Source organism: Hirundo rustica, chromosome 11 (genome assembly GCF_015227805.2).
Source record: "Hirundo rustica isolate bHirRus1 chromosome 11, bHirRus1.pri.v3, whole genome shotgun sequence".
NCBI lineage: Eukaryota > Metazoa > Chordata > Aves > Passeriformes > Hirundinidae > Hirundo > Hirundo rustica.
This window is the reverse complement of record NC_053460.1, coordinates 7,909,502-7,934,274: the sequence shown is the minus strand read 5'-3', so window position 1 is coordinate 7,934,274 and position 24,773 is coordinate 7,909,502. Positions and strand designations below refer to the sequence as shown.

Genomic DNA, 24,773 nt, shown 5'->3' with positions numbered 1-24,773 from the left:
AGATCTAACTAGAGAGCAATTGCTTTTCCTCACAGATGGATGCGGTGAGTCGCAGCTGTACGGTGTCGGTGCACTGCGGCAACCACAGAGTCAGGATGCTGGTGATGTTCCCTGTCCAGTACCCCAACAATGCTGCACCGTCCTTCCAGTTCATCAACCCAACCTCCATCACAGCTTCCATGAAGGCAAAGCTGCTGAAGGTATGTGAGGAGTATAGAGTGTCTTCATAAATCTACAAATGATGGGAATGTGAGGTCTGGATTTTCGAGACGTAACCGAACATCAGACCTTGCTGAAGACGTACCACAGGTCGTGTTGGTCTGATGAATTGTGAAGCCCATAGGATGAAGTTGTTGTTGATGCTGCAGCCCAGTATTTGCCTTTTTTCACTGCTTCTTCATTGCTGCTGTGTTCCAGTGTGATGTGTGTTGCCAGAGGATCCCTGACATCCTTCTCCTCATGCAGTTACCCTCAACCCAATAATAGAAAAAATGACCAGCTAAGCATCCAGCTGCAGAATGATACTATTTTTGAGCTGGGATGTTTCTTCCTGCTCTACTACACAAGCTGCTTTAAAAAATGAGGGGACTTTTTTTACACAGGCCCTGCTAATTCAGACCAGGTGTTTGATCATCTGGTGTAGCAAATCCTATAGCTAATGAAATCCTTTCCCCAGCAACACATTGATTGATCAGTTTGGGTTTCTTCCTGAAAAAAATCTGATCCAGTTTGCCACAAACTGGTATGAAACATATGGGCTGCGGTAATAGTGAAGCCTAAATCCTGGCTCAGTGTGCTGCTAGGTGAACCTCAGTGCTCTGATCAAGGCACACAGCTATTCCTCAGAGCAGACAACGCACCAGTGGCTCCAGTGGACATTAGGGGTTGCCTTTGACCTGTTTAGGTCCTGGCATCTAAGCTGCTCTGGAGACGAAAAGGATGTGGTCAAAGTGTGGAAGAAGCCATGATTTAAATTGCATCTTGTATGTATTCCAGATACTGAAAGATACTTCCCTGCAGAAAGTGAAGCGGAACCAGAGCTGCCTGGAGCCTTGCCTGCGTCAGCTGGTCTCCTGCCTGGAGTCTGTCGTGGTATGGAGAACTGTGTGGGCTCTCTGCCCTAGTTTGTTGTCTTTCCCCATGTCCCACACTTTTGACTCTGCAGTGAGAGTCTGGCCTCGTTAGATGTGTAAATAGGCCCCTGTGAGTGGTCATTACATTTGTGTGAGCACTTCTGGTTAATGTTGAAGAGAGCTGGGCGAATGATTAGATGTGTCTTGTTTTACACAAATGAGACCCTGAAGGTTAGCTGCTTTGGGGAACTCTGATATTCAGGTTACCAGGAGTGACTGGAGATTGGAGAATCTTGGTGGTGCGTGGTAGCTTCCCAGCTCAGCATATATCTCACTGACTGCCAGGGCGTGGTTATCATCTTTGAGAGAAGATAAGAGACCTCAGGTTGTTGATGGATTCATTCTTGTCTGAAAGGCAGTGGCAGATGTCTTTACTTCCTCAGTTTCAGTCAAAGATCCTGCTTGTCCTATTCTAAGGTTTTGTTTTCTTCCCTGAAAAAAACCCCAAACTGTGAAAATCTGGGGTTTTTTTGCAGCCTTCTGCTGAGGGATGATACTGCAGATAAATCCAAGTTACACTCTGCTCTTAGCTGAGAGATCTGTGATACCTACTCAGCATCCCAGTGTCAGGTATTAGGTCTTTGTGTGGGTGAAGTGTACTGGAGTGGGTGTTTTTAGCATTCAGGAAATGATTGGAGAGTCTCCTCAGGTTTCTTTTCTGGGAGGTTTTGTTTATTCATCACAAATAGAGGGCTGGGGGGTTTTTTTATGTGTGAAGGCTTAATTCTGCTTGGTTTTAGCAGTAATATGGTTAGAGTGGGAACTTTCTCTACTGTATGGAAATCTGTTGACTTGAGGTACCACTGCTTTTAAAGAATTCCTTTAGACAGAAGTCATAGTATTCTTTATCCAAATAAACGCAGATTTCTGCCAAAATTCCTGTGGGTAGTCCTGAGGTCCCCCAGTAATTCACACCACCTGCCTTCCTCACTTGAAGACTCCCAGCCTGTGTTTGGTACTCCACAGTTGTGGGGTATTCTCACTCAAGAAGATTTTGTGCATCATTGAAGTATCGTGTTCAGCTCAACTTGCTGTCTTGAGAGTCATATCCAGAGTCTGAAGGTCAGATTTTCTGTATAGTTTTCTCCTGTTCCTCCCCAAGTAAAGCTCTACATTTCAACATGGTTATGGTGGGAGAGAAGTCTCTGGACAAGCAGCCAGAGAGAAGCTTTTTCCTCAAAGGCAAATGTGCCTGCAAGTGCCTTTGCAGCTGAAGCAGTAGCTGTGCTCTGAGCTTGGTCTGTTCTGGCTCGAAGGATGAGCACCTCCTGTGAGGCTGCTTGGCACTGCCATGTCTGATGCTCTGGCTGGCTTTCTCTCCTGTGGCAGCAGGAGTGTGACCTTGGGTAACTTGTGTTTCAGAACCAAGAGGACAGCACGTCCAGCAATCCCTACGCTCTGTCCAACTCCGTAACGCCCCCCTTGCCCACGTTCGCCCGGGTCTCCAATGCCTATGGCTCCTACCAGGACTCTAACATCCCATTTCCACGGACCTCTGGAGCCAGGTTCTGTGGCGCAGGTCAGCCCTGTCACTGATACATTAAAACAGGTACCTGGGGAATGGTGCTTTTAGATGCCTTGGGGGGCACTTGTCTCTGGGTATGATGAGGCTTTGGTCACTGCCATGCCAGGAGTAAGGAATGGTGTTAAAGTAGTGATATTGTTGTAAATTTAGAGATGAGACTAGTTAGCAACTGTTCGCAGTTGGGGTTGCATGTGGGGCTTTAGAATTTGGAAATGCAGGGCTAGCTGAAGAGAGAACCTTTGGCTTGTGGCATGCCAGAGGCATTGACAGATCCCTTTTTATAGAACACTGGGAGTAGCTGTTTTCCTAGTCCTCTCCTACCAGCATCACATTACTGGGTGTATTCTGGCACTCTCTCCACAAAATTCCCATGATTTGGGGTTGAACTTACCTCTTGCTGAAACCGTATTCATATTACTAACCACTCTTTTCTCATTCTGCACTCTTTCATTTGTCCAAAATAGCTTTCCCAAGGTCATTGAGAAATTTCTCCTAAATAGGAGATGGGGTACAATCACATCCAGGTTTCCAGGAGAGTGCATAGAGGGTAAAGATCATTAAAAACCAGGTTAAGATCTGAGCAAGAGCTGTGAAGTTTCACTGAGCTGTTTCAGATGCACACATGCTGTCTCTGGACCTGACTGCATCCCAGTGTGGGCCCGTTTTGAAAGCTGCTTTCCATACGGGCCTCACCGAATTCCCAAGCAAAACAGAATAATATTGCATTGAATAGGTTCAGTGAAACCTGCTAAATCCTGAAATTCTTGCAAGAGTAGGTGGCTGAAGACACTTGAGAGGCTGACAAATGGGGTAAGGCTTGTGAGAGAATGCTTTGGAGTCAGCTTCAAATGTCTGGGGCTCTGCTGTTGAAGAAGAGAGCTGTACAAGCTGCATTGGTTTCTCTGCATTGCCAAACATCACCTCACTTACCTCTGAAGTAACAGTGCGTGGCAAGTTTTGGTGGAGAGGTAAAACATGAGCTCGTTTTCTTTTCCTGTCTTTTCTCTAGCAGCTGTAAACCACTTGAAATTGTGCTTTTGAGAGAAACATCTCAAACCCCCCATACTTTGGAGTGGGTTTGCAGGGAGTCAATTTGGGTTGAGAGAATGTGGTGGTCTGCTTTTAGTTTATGATCACTAAGGGTAGTGGGTAAGAACCCAGCCCATTGCCTCTGAAACACAGGGAAATCTGGTCATTTAAGCTGAACCACCGCAGTAATCTACTCCTTGTTGCATGATCTTTATGCCATGTCCTGTCTCTTCAGGGTACCTGGTGTATTTCACGAGACCCATGACCATGCACCGCGCCGTGTCCCCGATGGAGCCCACGCCCAGGTGAGTGCCCTGTGTGCCGTTGGAGGTGTGCTGCTGTCATGGGCAGGAGAATACCAGGCCCTACACTGGAGTACCCTCTAGTGTTAGCTGTGCCCTCAGCACTGAGAGCCTGGGCCCTTACACCACAGGGCCTCAGCAGAGTTCTTTCATGGCACAGCATTGCTGACAGCTTGGGTTAGTGGAGATGTCAGTGTGAGCCTGCAGGACCTTTTGGTGGGAAAAGCCCCTGAGAGCGTCTTCCCTTTTTTCCAGGTCTCTGTCGGCTTTATCAGCGTACCATAGCGGCCTCATTACTCCAATGAAGATCCGCACGGAGACTCCGGGCAACCTGCGCTTGTACAGTGGGAGCCCAACACGCAGTGAGAAGGAGCAGGTCTCCATTAGCTCCTTCTACTACAAAGAAAGGGTAAGTACCAGACCAAAACACTGCTCCCAGCACTTCAGCTTTCATGATCTACTTTCTTTTCATTTAGCATTGCTAGTAACAGAAGCTTTATATTCCTCTCAGAAAGACTTTTTTTTTACAGGCAGCTCTGTCAAATGGATTTATCTCCTATTAGTAACTTCTTTACTGTTCATCTCTGGCATTTGACCTGCTTATTTTGATATTTCTCATGCTGACCATCACGGCTCCCTTCAGTGCATTACACTGTCTCCTTTTGCATTATTGTAGGGTTAAAATCTTACCCTTTATGAAGTTGTAGTCTTCACTTAAGTACATGTAGGGAGCTCTTGCTGTTCTGGGTGCTCCCTGATTTATATAACTGCAGAGGGTTGTGATTCTCTGCTACTTACTGCCAACCTCTCCTGGATTATGGGATGTGGTTGGTTATTTCTATTTCAGGTGTCTCTTTCAGGGATATGTGCCCCTTTGAACCTTTTTTATTAAAAAAAAAAAACCAAAAATAATTTCTAAATTATTCTCTGAAGATCTTCCAATCCACATAATTCTGGTTTAGGTGCAGGTTTTGCTGTTGTTCCTGTTTACAAGGCTTTGGAGAAGAGTGGGGTTGTTTCTTTCTGGGACATGGTGGGTGAGGAGGACCTGTTGTAATTGTCGGGTGGCCGCAGGGTAGTTGTAAAGCAGCTGTGAGGGCCTGATGTGCCTGGAGCACATGCTGTGGGAGCAATAGGCTGAGCAGATTGTTAGAAACAAACTGTGCTTCAGCAGGGGGTGAAGTGACTTGCAAAAAATTGCAGTAAGCTTCCACTGGGAGCCTCAGAATTTGGGGCATTTGAGTAATTTGTTCACTGTTCATGCAGAGGACATGAATCTGTTGCAGCAGGGAAGAGCTTCCAGATAACCCAGAGAAACCCAAAAGCTCTCTGCACTCTGCTGGCAGAAGAGTTTGAGAAGTTGTGTCCCAGGAGCAGCGGAAGTCAAAGCATTAAACACCCATCCTTCCTGGGCACTGGGAGAAGTCTTGTTTTTCTGGTGGTGCTGGGTGTGTCAGCCAAGCCTATCTGTGACTGTGCCCTGCTTACATGACATCATTACACCTGCCAGCTGTGGGGAGAGCCCCTGTCCCCACTGCAAGTTCTGCTCCCATACAGACCCCAGAAGACTTTTGAGTCCTCATCCTGGGTTTTTTTCCCCCTCACAATTTTTTTTTTTTTTTATTAAATGGAAAGAGAAAATGCTGCTGCCTGGTACAAGAATTACAGCCTGTCCTAGTCTTTGTAAGAGAGTTTATTTAAAGAGCTACCTCTGTCCTCTGCAGCAGGCTTGTCTCTGACACACAGCCTCTCTAAGATGACAGACAAGGCTAAAAATAACATGTGGAACCAGCTTGGTGCAATTTCATATGACCTGTCTTCCCAGCCCTTGTATTGATGGCAACAAGATTTTTGTCACAGGGTAAAAAAATTCAAGAGAAGAAAGCATGTGTGCAGGCATGTCTGCTGAAAGCCAAGGGAAATTCCTGTGTTCCCCTGCTGTGCTATCTCCTTGCATGCTGGAATAATTGTAGGAACCCTAGCAGAGAGCTTGTTCAAATGTTCTTGCAGATGAAATAGTATTAAAAAAACCCCCCAAAACAAAAAAAACACCTAAGAAAAGCCTGTGTCTCCCTTCAGCAGAGGTTTTCTGATTCTTTGGGAGTTGATGTCATGGCCTCTGTTAGATCAATGCTATATATTTTTGTTATTACATTGTGATGGTTTTAAAAAGCCCAGACTCTTGAGTTTAGTTAACTCCTTGCTCTGAAGCTTGGATTTTATGTTTGTATTAAATAAAAGTTGAAATTTTGTGCATTAAACTGTGATATCAGACAACTTCGTCCCCAAAGCTGAATTTATCAGCCATAACCAAGTATTTAAATCCAGTGTAGCAACCACTGGCATCTGCTGCCATTAGCAAACAAATGGAATTTGCCCATTGCTAGACAGGAAAGATGTCATGTTCCCATAAAGGCAGGGGAGCTGCTGATTCCAGCAGAGCACTCCTTAGTAAGCCAAAATGAAACTAAATCTGGCACTGAGCCTTTCTGTGCTCATTTAAATATGTATGTATATATATATACATACACACACACACATATATATATATATATATATATATATATATATATCTTTCTCACTTTTTATTCACATATGCACACTCCTCCTTTCTTCCTCCCTCTTTTTCACTCCTCAAAAAAACCCTGCTGAAGAGCAGTAGTCAGCAGATGGGAGGAGCTTTATCTGTACCGGGGCAATGCCATCAGTGTTTTGAAGCTGAGTGTCTCTTACAGAAGGTGCCATGGAGTTCTTTTTTCCCCCTGCAGTTAGAGGGTGGTGCCAGTGGGGACCTGGGGATGGTGACAGTAGTGTCCTTGTGCTTCCCATCAGGGAACCGGTGAGGGGACTGAGCTTAGCTTTGCTGCTTTTCCACTCTGCTGAATTTCTTTTAACTAACACTTTTCTCCTTCTCTGTGAGGCTTGCTGGAGGAACCTGTAGCACAGGGCTGCAGCCTACTCCTCTCTCTTTCCATGGGGCCCTGCAGCCAGCCTTGGCTTCCTGGCTGTAGGGCTCTCCCAGCAGTGAGATGCAAGGGGATGTAGAGGCTGAAGGCATGGTTGATGGTCCTGACTGTCTATCATCAGCTGAAAACAAAAAATGCAAACAAAATGCAAAATGCGTTGCACCTGACCCAAATATCCCTTCTTATTGTGATAACTCTTAGAGATCTGTACACAACTTTTTTTCAAGTGAGTGTGCAGTAATGTGCTTTGAAAGATTCCATTTGTTGTTGCTATAATACTGCGTTGAGTACCTACTGAAATATCTTCAAGCTCCTAATGAAAGCCTACTTTGGAGCTATTTGGCACAATCAGTGAATTTGATTGCTCACTCAATCTGAATGAGTTTCTCAACCTGTTATGACAATATCCACATGGCCCTGCCAAGTAGCAGTGTCTCTACATCCCTTCTAATATCCTGACATATGGTTTTTATCATTTAAAATGAAAGTGAACAGTTACACCAGGTTCCAGTGAATAAAGTTCTGGGAATCTGAGTAAGCAGGAGTGTTTATTTAACTTCCTGCAGATATCTGTGCCATGGCACTGGACAGCTATGTTAAAAATTAGGCAGTTTACACTTAGCTGCCTTCCTCTTCGGGCAAGAGGAGTAAAACTTTGGAATTTAGGCAAGTGGGGCACTTGGGTGTTGTCCTCTGCTCGATTCATGGTATGAACAAGGTCACACGATGCAGTTCAGTGCTTCTTGCAGTAATACAACTCCACGTGGAAGACTTTATTCAGATTTCTGTTTGCCAAAGTCTTCCATAGATCCTGGTGCTGGGCACAGACACAGCAGCCCTTGCTCTGCCAGAGCCATAGGTAATGCTGTGTAGTACAATTGTGTGAGGATGGAAGTGGGGATCGTGGTTTGCAAATGTTCACTGTGTACCAGAATCATTGGAAACAGTATCTTTTACTCTGCTGGTTCAGGGCACTTTTCATTTCAGTTTATTTACCTTTGTCTTTAATTTTCTTGGTGTCTTTCTTCCCTTTTCCTGGGTGTAATGTTTTCGCGTACAGATGTCTCCTCGCTCTGCCCGGCGACGTTGGTCCATACAAGCAATTAACGACTTCCCGGTACTGTGTGCTGTGCTAATACTGTCCTTGATATGACCCTGTCTTCTGCCCAAGGGCCCAAGAATAAAATGCCACCTGCCTGCCTTTGAGTAACCTGCACAGAGCTGGGGGACTCGCACTCCACGCAGGGCCTGGGGCTTCACAAGAGCAGATGCACGTGTCAGCGGGCAGGAGCGGACAGTAGTTTGCAGGGTGCAGTTACTGACCTACAGGAGGCCTGTTTCACCTGGCTTTGTGGTCAGGAAAGGATGCCAAGGGGTAATCTGAAGTGTAAGAAAAGATCAACCTCTAAGAAACAGAGTGCGCTGTAGAGGAGCTGAGTGATTTTTATACATCATCAACCAACTGATGAGACTGACATTAGAACACATAATTTCTGAAAAGACAAAGCCTTGCTGGAGAGGGAGGGAAGATCACTTAAGAGCTGTGGAAGAAGTAAACTGGTTGAATTTCTGACAACGATCTGTCGTCTCATTAAAATGAACTGCCCCTTCTCAGTGCAATTCATCACAGTGTCATATTTCCTGGATCAAAACATACAATTTCTCCTTAACTTGTGATCTTCTCCCAGCACTTGGAATTGCACCACCCTGCATTCATTTAGAGTGGTTGCACTTCAGCTACCCTGGCAGGTACTCCCTCATCCTGGCACCTGCCCTGCCAAGTCTGCTTTGATAGTTTTCTGGTAGTCAGGTCCACGTGTCCCTCAAGCTCCAACATCATTCACGAACATCTTGATGGTATCAGGATTGCTCAATCTGTGCTGTACGTGTGGGCAATTAGTATTTCATCACTCATCTTCCAAGCATAGACAAAGCTCAGAGAACTCCATTTCAATTTGAAGATGATCTCTTTAAGTCTGTTTGTCTTAATGTCTGCACGAACAACTGTTTTCTCACAGCTGCTGTCCTTCATGCTATCTCTTCATAAGACAGCAGGGAATAAAATAGAATCCTGTAACACCTAATTTAACTTGGTATAATAGGATCAAATTTTCCTAATTACAGCAGTTCTAAGACTGTACAAGCAAATAATAGGTGAAAGAAACCAGAAGTAATTTACTTGACTCCATCGAGGCTTTTTGCAAAGAGCCTTGTGAGCAGCAGAGGCAAGAAATTAAGTTCTGTCTTGAATCAGGAGCAGACTGAAAGACAGAAAATCAGGCAATGAACTTGCCAGCTTGTGTGGTAAATTGCAGAGCACAAAGGCCACAGTTTAATTCCCTTACCAATGTCCTGAAAGGAAGAGCAAGTAGGCATGTGATAGTTATAATTTTCTGTAGTGTATATTTAAAAGAGGTACAGGGGTTAGTCCAAGCCTTGAAGGATTGATTGTATTTGTGGATAATGTTTGGAAGAGGCTAAACTGACTCTCTAAAGGAGGCAGCAGTGCCTAAGGTGAAGACACAGGCGTGCACAAGGAGAGGTATAGGTTACTAGTGCAAATCACATGCCTTCCTTCTGGAAGAAGAGCTCACCATTGCTCAAGATGTTTGGGGAAGCAAGAGCTTAACAAGTTTACAAGAAGCAATAACTCCTCTTTCTTTCTGGCCTCCTCTTATGATAAGAAGTGCCCATGCTTCAGGGCAGGTGCCAGCTATTGATTGATGGAAGCTATAAAGAAATACTCCTGCTGTGGGGCACTTGATTCAAAAGAGCCTTGGATTTTTTGGCACCTTTGTGGCAGGTGCCTGATATTGTGGGAGATGCTGGAAATAGTAAATGTTGACTATTTTGAAGAGAAAATCCAGGCAGTGTTGCATGAGCCACACGGGGGAGTTAATCTGTAGGCTGTTGTTCAGAGTAAGGAAGCATAGCATTCTACAGGGAGGAAGCAATTTTTGTATTTTATTTAAAAAAAATAAATAGGAGAAACAGTTTGAACCTGACTTGAGCAGTTTTAACTATTTTGTGCATGTCTTATTGCAGCTTAATCTCTTGGCATTGAGTCTGTTCTCTTCTGTTCACAACCTTTACCTCTGCCCTACTAACGCCAGTTTATACCATAAACCCTGAAATTTTGCATATGCTGATGTGAAACAGGTGCTTTACATTTCAGGATCCTACTTAAAGCACTGCCTGCCTCAGCAGGATCCAAAGGCACACACACCCAAGTGTTCAGCATCCTTTCCAAGCGGGCAGCATTTTGCAATTCCTGCTGCTGAGTATGCAGTGATGATGGTGGTTGCTACAAAGCAGTTGGTGGCTTATTCTTGGGCTATCTGTTTCTACATGTAACCCATTTACTGCCATCGTTATCACCTCAGATTGCAGCAAATTACAGCCTTGGGTATAGTAGTGCAGGTGCAGGCTGGCTTTTTTAGTCATTATTCAGTGCTGTTCCCTGCTGTCACCTCCAACCCCATGATTGCCATAAATGCTCTGGTTTCTTTCCTTCTCGCTCTGAGGAACTGATGAGTCTTAATTTACTTATCACTGGAGCTGTTTTCTTTTGTATCTTCCTCTCATTAAACTAAGGAGAGTGGCTGGGTAGATGCAGCTCTCCTTGGCATGGAGTCTAGGCTTCAGAAAGTGCTAGAAATGTCGTGGGCAGAGCAGAAGACCTGTGCCTTGTGTCCTTCAGCTGCCAGCAGCTAGCTTGGTGCATGTTGGTTTCTGCTTCAGCTCCAACTGTTTTGTTCCCTGCTCCCCTTCCTTACCTGTGCTCCAGCCCCTAGGAAGAGGTGTGTTTTCTGCTCTACCCTAATGCCCCTGAGCCTTGGTGAGACCTTTTGATTACACCATAGTGGGAGCTTCTCCTGGGAGAAAAGGTGGAATGGGAGGGATGTGGACCTTGGCCAGATAAACCCAACCTAAAGCTTTCTTTGTCTCTGGTAATCCCTGTTAAAAGTGCTCAAATACCGCCTGGTGGAGAGTTACTCCTGTAATTAACACCAGCAATTATTGGATTGAAAGCAGAATTTCAGCTGTCAATGCTGATGAACTTTACCCCATCCATGAGGGTTCCCACACTTCTGATTGTGGGTTTTTTCCAACTCTTACTTGCTGTCGCTGAGGTAAACCTGAATTGCAAAAAACCCAGACTTTTTTAATGGTGACTCCACATGTAGCTTTATGATTTTTTTCTGTCACAGCTTTAGGGGCTGGAAGTGGTGGGCATGGAAGTGTAGTACAGGCAGGGCCTGTGGCCATCAACTAACTCCACTCCTGGGGCTGCACCAGTAAAGAATTAGGGTTTCCTTTTTTGCCAGTAAATAATCAGAATTAAAAGGAAGAAAATGGGACAATTTTGGTTTGAGTCCAAGTCTTCAGGGGGTTCTGATACATTTAGTGTTTCCATTTGTCTGGTGATATGCTAAAAGCAAGCAGTGGAAACCATTCATGAGAGCTTTTTCATTCTCATCTTCATTTGTCTTCATTCTCCTCCAAAAAAAAAAAAAAAAAAAAAAAAGAGACCCGATTGCCTGTGGAAAATGGTGTGTGTTGTCCATGTTTCTAGTCTTGAAATGCCTGTTGGGAGGATTCTTCAGTCTGCTCTTGCAGGGGGCAGGAGCAGGTTGAATCTGTTCCCAAAGACTGGGCAGAGGGAGCTCTCCATCGACTGTGAGTCCTGGGGGCAGCTGGCTTACAGATGGTCAGGAGGTGACATGTTGTCCTCCAAATTACCTGCCAGGCCCTAGAAGCTCTTGTTGCTAGCCCTGCAGAATGTCTGCAAGCCTGGGCTCAAACACCTGCTCACACACAGCACAAATAACAGCTTTTGCTGTGAGATGCCTGGTAGCCCTTCCAGGACAGTGCCTGAGCTCTTTCCTCCTGGTGTGTCATTGTGCTGGGGCTCCCAAGCTTCACTCATATACTGGTTTTGGTAGCATCAGCAGCTCCTGGCCACACCTGGGAGACAGCATTTGCTGCTCTAAGAAGGAATGAGGCACAGGTGCCACTGTTACTTAGGAACCTTGTTGTAATACAGCCCACATCCTTCAGCATGGGAAGGGCAGCTAAACTTTTAGGTGTTATCAAAACAGGATTAGCCTGCCCAACATGAAGAGAGGCAGAGCTGATCCAGACTGTGCCTTGATTAAGAACTGATGGGCTGAAGAGAGGTGGGTCTCTCCCCTGACCCCATTCTAGCCACCTTCCACTGCACAGTGCTTTTCAGCTTCAGGGGACAGTTAAGTACTGCAGGCAGATTACTCTTCGATGAATTAGAATTTGAAAAGATATGGCAGAGAACTAGTCAGTCAGCTTTTCCAGAGCACTGGATGCTGACAGACCTGTTTCTACCAGTGTTTCACCCCTCTGCGTGTTAGGTATCATACAAGCTCTGCTCCTCCTTACTCAGGGGAGTGGTGGAAGATATGGGGAATGGTGATGCTGTGTAACGTGGGCATCCCTGGAAAAACCCACTTTCGCCTCCTCTGAGGCTGAAATGCCTTCTTCACTTACTGTCAAGCTGGAGCTTCTGATCCTCAGCTGTGCAGTGTTCAGAGAAGCTTCAGGAGTTCATCCTTTTTGCTTCTTGTGGCATGTGTTACTAGTATGCTCAGCATGGCAAGACCTCCTCAGCACACTGGCCTAAGCTTGGGCCAGGCAGGCAGTGGCATTTCTTAAGGTCATGAGTAGGTTTTTAAGGACATTTTGTTTGATAAGCCTGCCCAGGTTCTCACAGGACTGCATGGTCATGGTCAAAAGCTATTTGGCGCTCAGCCATCCCGGAGCTGGCCTCACACCCACAGTGAAGGTGACCCTGCTTGCAGGTCCAAGTCCTGCCTTTCCTGCGTCCCAGTCTGCTCTTTAGGAGCACCAGTGTGAGCCTGTGTGAGCCGCATCTGCCTTGCAGAGCCATCAGCACAGGGCTGCTTTGCTGGCCGCTCGAGAGAGGGGCTGTTGTGCTTCGATGAGATGTGTGGGAAGCCCCAGCATGAGTGGCCCAGGAGAGCCTCCCTAGCGCAGCATGAGCGGGCGCTTCCCTCGGCTCTGTGTGGCAGCGAGGGAACGCGCCAGAAGAGAGCAGCATTGCAAAGCCTTGGAACCCTGCCTAGCAGCCAGTGCTTCCTTCGGTAGAGCTCCAGTGCCTTCTGCCTGTCGTGCTGCCAAACATCCTCTCATCGCTCCTCCTCACTCTCCTCAAGCAGGGAGCTGGAAGAGATCAGGATACCAGACAAATACTCTACGGTGTTTCACACAGCCAAGGTAGCTTTATGCAGCTTGGTGTTAAGATGGCCTCTGTATCTATTACAGGGAGTATTTGGGAATCTTGGCTTCTTGTTTCCATTCTCTTCCGTTGGTTCCTCTCCTTTCTTCTCCCCCCTCTTATGTCCTCAGCCAGCTGTAAGTAGCTGTGAGCATGGTAGCTAGGGATCCTTGCTAGGAAAACTTGGGCCCTGCTTTATCATCTGCCAGTTGTTTGTTTGAAGCTGTTGATAAAGCAGAAGGTGGGAGCCCTGTGCTGGCACTGAGCAGGGCTGTTCTCACCCTGAGAGGGCAGACATAAGACAGTCTGGAGCTGTGGGCTTGCCCTGAGGCAAAGGTCGAGCAGCAGCTGCCTCCAGCATGTCTCTGCTGACACTGGCTGAGGTCGGCAGTGGTCTATCTGCAGTGGGTTCCCAGAGAATGAGAATTGAACGGTTCTCCTGCCAAACTTGCCCAGGTTTGATTGGCATCCCGATGCTGATTTATTCTATTATTGGCTTTCACAGGGAAACTCACAAAATACTTTTGAGTGAGTTTGACCTTGAGCTCGCTGCCTTGACCTGCTTTTCACTTCCTACAGATGGAGGTGCTTGTTCTCCTGGGCATATCATGAATGTTTTCCAGGGTAACACAGAGCCTTCTGAAAGGCAGGTTTGGGTGTTGCTTGCATTATTCTTGACCTTAGTGCTTTGTTCCCTGCAGCCCACTGTCCTCTTCCCCAGTAACACTTTGCCATTCATTCTGCAGAAATCAAGGAGGTGGAAAAGCAAACGAGAGGGGACAGATGCCAACAACCGACCTATCAAAGCTGCTGGGAAAGTTATTATCCAAGATATTTCCTGCTTGCTGCCTGTCCACAAGCTGCTGGGAGAGCTCTACATGTGAGTACATGTGGGCTGTCATGCTTTCCCAAATGAAAGCAGTTGTCTTTGGCTGTGCTTTAATCCCACCATCAGTCAGCATGGATCTGTGAATGTTCCTCTACCTTCTTCCTCTGTTCTTGCCTCTCTGCTTTTTTTGGTATCCCTCTGCCTGTGAGAGGGGACCCGTCCCCTGTAGATCTGAAAAGTGTGAGGGAAGAAATTTGTGCTGAGGTGTGGTCAACAGAGTTTGAAGTGGTGCTTCAGCATCGTCACTGCGAATGTTACAGGTTCAGATTTTAACCTGCTAGAGAGAGAAATTATCTGTAGAAATTCTTTCTTGAATTTCATGTTAAACGCGCAGGCTTAAAAATACCAGTAAATGCACATTTTCATTCTGTAAAACTATTAATATCTCATAAAGCTTTTTAATTTCAGAAGTATTTGATATGTTTCCACTTGGTTGTACATGTCAGGTCTGTTCTGCAAGTTGTTCTGTGTTAATGGAAAGGATGGAGTTCTGTGGCCATTTTTGTGATTTTGTTGGTGTTGGTTTCGGTTTTATTTTAACAAAGGGCTTCCTTTTTCCAGACTTTCTAAATCATATGGTTACAAAATCTCTGTTCCTGAATTTTTTCTGTCCTAGCTTTGTTAATACTGGCTGGTCCATAACAGAATTTCCAGTCTATGGTCATTCAGGGAAGAAGCAGGTTTCCTTTCTGAGGAAAGAAGGGGAGGAAAAAAAACCTTCTTTCTCTCCCTTTCTGTGTTATTAAAAAGAATATTCTTTTAAAAAAACTATTAGACCTTCTTTCTTGGGGTATTTTGTGTAAACAGCCTGACCCTTTTCCATTTATTGTAAAAACCTCAAGCAGCTGAAGCGTTGGGAGGTTTTCTGTTAACAGGCAGAAGAGCACACATGGGCTTCCTCAGCCCGCCTTGCCAGCCTGTCAAGGCTTCACACAGTGGGTGTGTTACCCCCAGCCAGCCTGGTTCTTCCCAGTGTGCCCCTGTCTCCCTGTGAGTCAGCCAGAGCAGACTGATGGGCTGAATGGGGGCAGGACCTTGTAGCCAATGGCACCGGTTTTTAGGGACAAGAATGATTCTGGACTCTGCGATACCCTGGCAGAAGTTTGCTCTGATGCCCTCTTGGAAATGGTGTTGCTTAGGATCAATCCCAGCTAGTGTGGAGTTGGACTCAATGTGTGCTGTATTAGCAAAATGAATAGTGGGAGGAGGATGGCAGTTACTCAGAGCTGAGTTACCTCCTTTCCTTCCAGACTGAACGTGAATAACATCCAGGAGACTTGCCAGAAGAATGCTGCCTCAGCCTTGGCTGTGGGGCGAAGGGATCTCGTACAGGTAGGCCATGGAATCAGACCTCTTCCTCAGCGTGCTGTGCTACCTCCAACGGCTTGTGCTGTCACCAACACCCAAACAGCCACTGGGGTTCAGCAGCTCTGTCAGGGAGTCTCTGGTTGGTGGACCAAGCCTGTGGAACGGCCACCAAGGTGGTCCCCACCTCGCTGACTCTGGGCATCGAGAGATTCCTTCCCAGGATTGCACACAGATTCTTTTATGCCCTTTGCCAAACTGAGTGAAACACATTTTTCAGGGAATTCCTGTAGGCAAAGTGAGGAATGCAGCCTGCTTTTGAGTCATCAAATGGAGTAACTGTGCACAGAGTTGCCTAGCTGCTGTCAGCATTTTGATCCGTAATTTTTTTTCGTACTTATGTAATTGTTCCCATTGTTTGGCATTCATCTGTGCTGGCACTGGGTACTAGCTGCAGCCAGCTTCTCCCAAGAGAGCCTGGGCCCAGGGGCCCCAGAATGGGGCTGGCTACTTGCCTTCAGCTGAAAAAAGGAGAAAAATGTCTGTGGCCCATGCTTTTCCCTGTGATTAGTCCATTGTAAGAGGCAGAGCATTTCACAGGACATGGGAGCACCTGAAAGAGATGGGAATTGGAAGTGCCACAGGAGCTGTGCGCATCTCCTCAGCATTTGGCTCTTCCTAGAGCTGGGCAGGCAACATGCAGAGGCTTACCTGATCTAAGCAGAAGATGACTGAAGCTGTTGTTTTGCTTTTTGGTGGCTTCTGTGACACCAGCAGAGAGAAAGTAGGTCTAGTTCCCCTTGTTCTGTGCTTCCTCTAGCAGTCTGGTTTGTCCACATTGGATCAGCGTTTGGGTGAAGTGACTTCAGCAAGATTTTTCTGAGATAACTTGGTTTTCCCTGTCCCATGTGACTCCAGCCTGTATTGCAGCTCACAGCAGACATGCAGGCTTGAGTTGCAAGTTACAGGTTTGATGTGCTCTGTAGCAGTGTAGGAAGTGGCATCTTTCCTGTTTCCTTTCTGTACACTCTCTTACTCAGCCCAGTCCCTGTTTCAGTTTCTCTTCTGTTGCTCTCTCTGATTGCACGGGGAGCAGATTTGGGACTTCTTTTTCTGGCTGTTTGTTCTTTGTACTTGGAACAGGTATTTTTTCTTTATTGTCCATGTTGTCAGTTCTCTAATTTCTGTTGTATTGTTAGCACCATGCTCTTTTTCCTTTCCTGCTCTTTTTTTCATGCTAAACTAGGAGCTTTCCTTTTCCCTGGAATATTCTAACTGTCCCATTTTTAAAGGTACAGCAGAAAAAACATTCCTAGATCAGGGGTATAGAGACTGACAAGATGGAACCGTTTTCAGAGTAGAGGATGATAAATGAAGCAGAAATTTCATGTGAAGTGGTTAAACTTCTGAAGTAGAAAAGGCTTTTCTTCCTGTCTGTGCCAGGCTGCATTTGGAGAATAGTGCTCAGTGACACGACTAATGAAAGGATACTTCTCATGCAAATAATGATTTACCAGTAAACTTTCTGTCACCAGACATCTCTGAACCCAAGAACTGTATCAAATCTAAACACTTTTGAGGCTTGTGAATATAAAATGCACTAATAGACTATAGATTCTTCTGCTTTTGTGTTTAACTCAAACACAAAGCAAGTGGGACTGGGAGAGTTTTGGGTTTGTGTTATTCTCTATATTATCTGTGACACAGAGACCGAAACTGTTCTCTGCTGTCAGGGAAAAAAAAAAAAAAAAAAAAACAAACCAAACACAAACACAAACAGATAAACTCCATTATTATCTGTCTGTCTGTGTGTGAATTTGTGCACACCTATGCCCTGGGAGTGTGGTTAATCCTAATTGTAGCTTTGCTGCTTTTCCTTCCTGTCTGCCAGGTTTGGTCACTGGCCATGGTGGCCACTGATCTCTGTCTTGGACCGAAGTCTGACCCAGATTTAGAGATACCTTGGGCACAACATCCATTTGGACGTCAATTACTGGAGTCCTTGTACGTGTCTGAATGCTGGGGAGGGGTTGGGGAATGGTTGCTGGAGCAAAGCCCTCTATAACTATCTATGTGTAAGGGATCATTTCAGCTTTGGGGTAGTGCCACCATATGGATTCTTTTCCTATCTCAAGCCTGTCATGCATCACAAAGGGAAACTCCAAATGTGTTTCTGGCATACAGGAGGCAGCCCTCGACCTGCCATCTATCACTCAGGTCTTCCTTGGCCAGCATTGAGCAATAGGCCAGGCAGAGGTGGAGCTCTGCTTTCCATGCCCACAATGCCTGACTTGGAGATTTGGGTTTCCTGCTCCCCACTAAACGAGCCTGTTGGTGCAGCATCTTTTTTCCACTTTCAGATTCCCTGTTATCACCTAGCATTACTGGGAAGTTGTTCCAGTAGCATCAAAGCCAAGTCTTAGCTGCAAATGTCTTCCAGGCGGTGAATCTGCTCAGGAGGGTACATAATTCTTAATTGATATTATTTGTCGATCCACACTATTTGGAAGTGTAGGATTTGTGTGCTGTGCTTTCGTATTATTGCGTGGCCGAGCTCTCTCCTGCTGCATGGCAGCAGTGGGAGCACAGCACGGGTTGTTCTTTATCACTCTCAGCCTTCAGAGCAAACTGGAAACGTCCTAGCCTCCTAGAAAACCTGTAGCAGCCTTTTGCCTTGTGATCCAGGTGCAGGACACTTGCACCCAGAGAACTTTGTCAAAAAGATGTTGTAGCTGGGAGTGAGTCTAATGGCTCCAGCATTGCATCAGAGCCCAAGTACTGCTGGATTCCCAGAGCTCCTGTCTTTCTCCCACCAGTTAGGGCATGAGTGTTTTCAGGAGAACTTGGCTCACACTCAAAGGTGTGACAGAAAAGCCAACCCAGTCCCTCAGTGCACATATCTCCTGTGGACAGTCATCATGACACCACATATGCAACAGGCTTGAAATCAGCTGCCCTGGAATCTCAATGGTTTTGCCACTGAATTCTGCCCAGTCTCACACTGTCTTTTTCATTTCCCAGGCTGGCTCATTACTCACAGCTCCATGATGTACAGACCTTGGCCATGCTCTGCAGTGTTTTTGAAGCCCAGTCCAGGCTCCAGGGGTGCCTCAATTCTTGTGTCCCCTTCCCTCAGCGTGCCTCCAACCTGGCCTCCCACAGCCGATACGTACGATCGCCATTTCTTTCCCTACTGTCTTGGAAATCTTTGAACGTCTCTCACATAGATGACGTGATTTATTCTCCTTTCCCCCTCAACAGCCCAGCTTTACTTCCTCTGGCTCCTGTTCCAGCATGTCAGATCCTGGAATTGGCACTGGAGGCTGGAGCATAGGTATGAGACCTGGCTAGTAAATAAAGGAATCTTCCGCCCTTCTGGCCAAGGTTTTAGATGGCTCCTATGGTGGGGAAGAGAGGGAGTTAGTACTGGCTGTGATTGCAGATGTGCTCTGCCAGAGCAGCTCTGTGGGGTTTGGCCAGTGTGGTGTGATTCTGTGTCAAGGCTCCTGCTGTCCTGCACCTTCTGACTTCAGTGGACACTTGACTGAGTGATTATTAAAAAGGCCTCAAAATGTCATCAGCTGGCTGATTCCACAGGGTTTCGGGGGAAAAGCAGTGCTGAGCTTTCTTCTCTCACTGGGAAAAATGCAGCAGTTGGGAAGACTGGCTTCTTTGTGCTGTGAATATCCACAGAGGTTTTTCACTGTGACAAAGGGGGACTCTGGTGTCAGAGTTGAAGCTTTTGGCAGATTCCTAATGATATACGTGGCCTGGGGCAGCATCAGCCCTGTTAGCTCCACAGCTGTACCTTGTCAGTGTGATATCAAGGCATGTGTGACATGGGGGAGAGGAGAAGATGGGGGTTTGGGGAGCGAATAATCGTTTGTAACAGTTATTAGCAGCAGTCATCTCCCTGCCCCCAGGGCAGTACCTTGCATGCAGAGGCCCCTTTACGTAACAGCAGTCCTGGTGATGAGAGTCCTCCCTGTCTAGGAAAGAGGAACCCGGGTCCGCCCGGGAAAATGTTCCCAAGCAAACTCCATGGGATTGATAGCCTGGTAACTTTTTGTCTGAAGCAGAAGGCAAAAGGGATTCCTCCACATCAGAATTCTCTGCCTGGTGATCCCCATCAAGTCCTGTCACCAAAGGTGTAGTAGGAGCACTTGGCAAGTAGAGGCTGGCACTTAGTTCTTGGAGGCGGGGCAGTGTTTGTTGGAATGCAGAGGGTGGTAGGACAGAGACAGGACTGAAACATGGGGGTGGAAACCTGTGGTCTTTCATGTCCCTTCCTGACTCCAGTTTTGAGGGGGGAGATGCACTCACAGCCTCTTGGTGTTTGCAGCAAACAAAGACACAGAGCAGACCTCCACTCCCTGGTGTGAGTCTTCTCCAGATGACTTCCGCTACGGAAACCTAATGTATCCTGATCATCGGGAGCGGGAGAAGGACCAGCATGAGAAAAACAAAAGGTAGGTGGGTTATCATGTGCCTCAGAGATATTCAGAAATGATGCCTTACTTGTGTCTCAGTCACGTGGAACTCCATGGCCAGGTCTGTCTTGGTGCTGTTCAGTACCACACCTGCCCCTAGACCTTGTCATTCACACAATTACTTGAAAAAACTCCATCCTGCAGATCAATACTGCTGGGATTACACAATATACTTCCCTAACAGGCCATGATGTGGGCCTCAAAGGACAGTCCACCCACGGAGTGTGCACCCTGGAGTGCAGAACAAGTCAAGGCCAGAGCAGTTTGTGTTCAGCAATCTTTCAGCAGCCTGTGGGAAGTGCCCTGTTGCATTTCCAGCAATGTGAGCTGCTTGCCTAGCCATCGCCAGAAAGAGGATTGCAATCAGAGACTCTTGAGAGTCAATCAGTTACAAGTCTGTGTGTTCCTCTAGGCTGCTGGATCCTGCCAACACGCAGCAATTTGATGACTTTAAGAAGTGCTATGGAGAAATCCTTTATCGCTGGGGCCTGCGAGAGAAACGGGCTGAGGTTCTGAAGTTTGTCTCGTGTCCTCCTGATCCCCACAAGGGAATTGGTGAGTGTCTGGTCCAGTTGCCCAGGCAAAGCCACAGCTGTGCCTCAGGAGCTTAGGAACGTGCAATCTGCAGGGCAGGATGTGTCATGGACAGAATGGACAAAGGTTGTCAGAGAGACCCACCCAAGGGAGTCACAAGGATTTAAAATCGTTATATAGGTGTAATTGAACCTTGGTACAAATCGTTCCGCAGGATTAGTGATGGCAAAACCAATTATTTAATATGAGTAAAATATGAAGGGTTTATTTTGAATTGATGAATATGATGATACTCATTAGACTAAAAAGGTCTTAATCAGAATTATTTACCACACAGTATAGGAAATTAAAACTAGTAATACAGTGCACTGGTTATTAAATAAATAATATCAAAGCTAGCTTAAAAATGATCAGGTAGACACTGATGTCCACCCATAGCAATGACCATGGGCAAATCTCTCTCGCTCAGCTTTGCGGAGTGACCTTGAGGGGTGTCCCCACCCAAGGTAAGGTCACACCTAAGGGAGGTGTGTTAAAAATTTTCACCATTTAAAATTGGAACTGGTCTTTATGGTATGAAGTGATTGACTGTCAGTCACACAATTTTAGATAAAATGTTGTCCTGCCTGCTCAACAGAACGTGCTTTATTTTTGAGTAAGATGCTATCAGCTGTTTGGTTTCTTCTTCTGTAAACATCTGCCTCTCCCTTCCCTACCAGGGCTTTCACATCCCTGTTGATGCCAGCCTTGGTGAGGAGGCATTTGCCTTATCTGTCTGTGTGATGGGTCTGATTTGGGGTAGTGTGATCAAGCTGGTTTCAGCATTCTTCAGCACTAAGAACAGCAGGACCCCCTGCTCAACCCATCACTGATAGCTTGCAAGTAAGGCAAAATCCAAGCTGTTTTACTCCTGCTTAGGCAGAGCATCCTGCTACATGGATAAAGTGTCCATTGGTTACTGTAATGTTGCTGCAAATGTGGCATTTAACCTCTGACAGAGGTTGGCTCTGCCAGTAAAGGGGTTTGACTTTCTCACAGTTCTGGGTGGAGGTGAGGCTTGCAGGTGTTAGTTCAAGGGCTTCTCTCCAGGAGAGCTGTAAAATTCACATACTGCCGTGCCAGCAGTGTGCAGCTCTGTGCTGATGAATGTCCTTTATTCCCTCTGAGATGCCCTGTCTTCATGTCTGATCCTGGGCTGAAGTGTCCTTATGTTAAAATTGCAAGATCTCTAACTAGATGAGCTAGCCAGCAAATAGGTAAAGAGAACTTTTCTCCCAAAATACTTTCAGCAGCATACATGCCCAGCTTAAGGACAGCTGCCAAATTGTCTTCTTCACACACCTCTGGGAACAGATCTGCTTGACCTGGGGGGGGAAAAACAAATGAAGGATGCCAGAGAAACACAATAGTCCCACCTTGTCACCAAAGACAACTTCTGGGGAGTAATTGAGTGAAAATAGGTGACTTAACCCACTGCCTTTGCTCCTCCATGGCTGACAGTCTGATACAGGAGCCGTCAGGCGGGCTCTCTGATGAGAAACGGAGGCTGTTCTTGCTTGCTTAGTGACACTTCCTAGTGGTAAGAGGTGGATGGGACCAGCAGCGAGCCTTCAGAGTCAGTGTCTCCAAAGCTTGAAATCCAGCCCACATTTCCAGCAGACAGCTGTAGCCATCAGGGGAATGGGTGGGCCAGTCAGTGCCACAGTGCTCCGCTTGCCCATCCGTTCCTTTAATCGCGTATGGAGAACAAACCAGGATCTCTAAACACCAGCCACTGTCCCATCCTGATGGAGCTTCGAGGCAGTTTAAGGGGCTCATCTGCTGCGCAAGGGGCTGTATGCGGGGCTGCTTTGTCCGTGATTCCTCCGGCACTAACTGTGCCGCTCTCCGTGTGTTCCGTCCGGCAGAGTTCGGCGTGTACTGCAGCCACTGCCGCAGCGAGGTGCGCGGCACCCAGTGTGCCATCTGCAAGGGCTTCACCTTCCAGTGCGCCATCTGCCACGTGGCCGTGCGGGGCTCCTCCAATTTCTGCCTGACCTGCGGCCACGGCGGCCACACCAGCCACATGATGGAGTGGTTTCGCACCCAGGAGGTCTGTCCCACAGGCTGCGGGTGCCACTGCCTGCTCGAGAGCACCTTCTGAGCACTGGGGACAGCGTGCCACCCGGGAACTGACTGAGCATTTCATTCCCAAGCCGTGTCGAGTCAGCTCTGCTCCGCTCCGTCTGGAGGGGATTGCCGCAAGGAGCTGAAGCAGGATGTCCTGGTAATGTGCTGTGGTGATGTTTACAAGTGCTTCCATTACTCTTACGCTTCCCAGGTTGCTTTCAGACCGATTTGACCAAATTCCCTGTGTCCATTGCTGGCAATGGATGCCAGACCAGAAAAATTGCTCTCTTCTGCAGAAGGGTGTGTGAATATTGGTTCGTTTGGGATGAAGAGGTTTTTGAAAGCTCCCCTGGAAAGGGCCCTCCTGGCAAAGCCAAACTCGCTCCAGCAATGTAGAGTCTTTTCCAGGTGCCTCTTTACATGGGCTCAAACTGAGCAAGACAGTTGTTTTACACAATTAAAGCAGAAATAATTCTCAAGCAACAGTAAACTCTAAAAGAGAGTTGTAAATGGCTCTTGAAGAGGAAATAGTCCATGGAACTGTGCTCAGAGTTTGTCTGGAAGCAGCAGGGTCCTTATTTTGAATGGCTGTTTACATCGTTTAGATTTCCCACAAAGCAAGAGAAGGAAATGGCATTTTTCAGGATTACTTCTTAAACAGATTCCTGCTCACTAGTCAGTACCTGTGAAAAGCCCAGACAAGTATCCAAGGTCCCTGGGATTAGTTGCTTCCAGCAGTTTTAGTACTGTTAGGCTTTAAGGTATCTCCATCTCCTCCTCTGACCAGGTGATAAAATGCACTTTAACTTGTCCCTGTCTTGTTGGTGACACTTGCTGGTGACTGGGAAAGGCATCTGCCTTTTGGGTTTGGGATCCACACTGTCTTTCCATAGATGTGGTGTTTTCGAAGGCCTTTGCTCCCTCACTGAGAAAACACAAAAAGGACACTTACCCTACAGCTCCTTTTGGCTGCTGTCTCCAAGCACTATGGGGAAAATTGTGGGTAATTTGAGATTTGCTGCTGCTGGAGTGACGAGGCTCTTGAACAGGGAGGCAGCAGTTTCTAGCGAAAAAGGGGGATTGGAAGAATGGTGAGATCACGGAGGCAAAAGGTTTATGACTTTTCTTACTGTGGAGCATCAGCTGGAGAATGTACTGATGGATCTGTCTGTTTGGGGCTGTGCCTGCGGGGCACTCCCAGCGCAGGGACACTGCTGTGCACTGTGTGCACACCTAGAACGTACAGCCTGTGCCTCTCCAGGGCTGGCTTCAGCCTGAGCTTTGGATTTGGGTGAATGTGTGGTCAGGGATGAGCCAGCTGGAGCTACCCCCACCTGTCCTGGCACTGATCCCTTCTCCCACGCTTGCCTGCTGAGTGGGGCCACGTACCATGCCCGTTCCCAACCCCTGTGCTAGCTCAGGCTGTGGGGTCCTGCTGTGGAATAAACAGATGATGTATCTTAAACAATTAAAACATTAAAATTATTTTTTTAAAGTTCCGTTCTCATAGAACGTGGTGTTGCTCTGATGGCTCTCTCTCCGTGGGGAGCCCCCAGCAGCTCTTCCTCCCAGTGGGTGGTGAGTGTTGCAGCCCCAGGCAGGGGGCTCGGTGGTAGCAGAGCCCCACGATAGCTGAGGGGCTGTTGGCTCGCCCAGCCCTGGCTGGGGCAGTGTGCTGACACCTGCCACACCAGCCTGGGAACAAGACTGGGAACTGCCCGCGGTTGCGAGGCTCCTCTTGGGAAAGTGAAGCTGGGCGGCGTCTGAGCCGCCGGCGAACCAAAGCCCACATCCTGCAGTTTGGGGAGGCCCTGGGCAGCGTCTGCCCCCCAGGAAAGCAGGCGGGTGCACCGGGGTCCAGCCCGGCGCCGCGGCAGCCCCAGGGCCAGGGTGCTCCTTGCCGGGCGCTGCTGGGAGAGGGCTCCGCCTCCCTGCGTCACAGACATTCAGCTTGGAAGTATTTTCATTTCCATGCTTGAGTGCTCCTGGAGCTTGGAAGAGAAAGGAGATTTGTTATTTAAAGGTGACGGACCGACAAATTGTGGTATTTAGTGTGTTATTACAGTTCATTACGGTCCATCTCCGTCGCATGTGAATGCCCCTGAGGCGGAGCGCGGCCGGCGCTTCAGAGGAAGGCGGAACAGCCCTTGCCGTGGCTGTTTGTGCAGCCCTGCACAGGTAGGTGGAATTTCTTCCCGGATGCTGCCAGCATTTCTCTCA

General features: G+C 47.2%; 1 protein-coding gene across 4 annotated transcripts in view; it reads left to right on the top strand.

Annotated features, from left to right (window-relative positions):
* WDR59 (WD repeat domain 59) overlaps positions 1–24,061 on the top strand; it is a 48,905-nt gene extending 24,844 nt beyond the window's left edge. The window contains exons 14-27 of one of the 4 annotated variants that reach the window (XM_040075159.2): positions 36–200; positions 997–1,092; positions 2,496–2,652; positions 3,923–3,992; positions 4,245–4,398; positions 8,016–8,072; positions 13,973–14,106; positions 15,366–15,447; positions 17,312–17,424; positions 18,442–18,589; positions 18,682–18,754; positions 19,763–19,889; positions 20,323–20,465; positions 22,352–24,061. In XM_040075159.2, coding sequence (XP_039931093.1) covers positions 36–200; positions 997–1,092; positions 2,496–2,652; positions 3,923–3,992; positions 4,245–4,398; positions 8,016–8,072; positions 13,973–14,106; positions 15,366–15,447; positions 17,312–17,424; positions 18,442–18,589; positions 18,682–18,754; positions 19,763–19,889; positions 20,323–20,465; positions 22,352–22,587 — 1,755 coding nt within the window. In that variant the 3' untranslated portion in view covers positions 22,588–24,061. Of the gene's footprint in view, positions 1–35; positions 201–996; positions 1,093–2,495; positions 2,653–3,922; positions 3,993–4,244; positions 4,399–5,255; positions 6,057–8,015; positions 8,073–13,972; positions 14,107–15,365; positions 15,448–17,311; positions 17,425–18,441; positions 18,590–18,681; positions 18,755–19,762; positions 19,890–20,322; positions 20,466–22,351 lie in introns of those variants that run through there. The other 3 variants (XM_040075160.2, XM_040075162.2, XM_040075161.2) reach the window with 3 other exon arrangements.
* Positions 24,062–24,773: the final 712 nt, after the last annotated feature.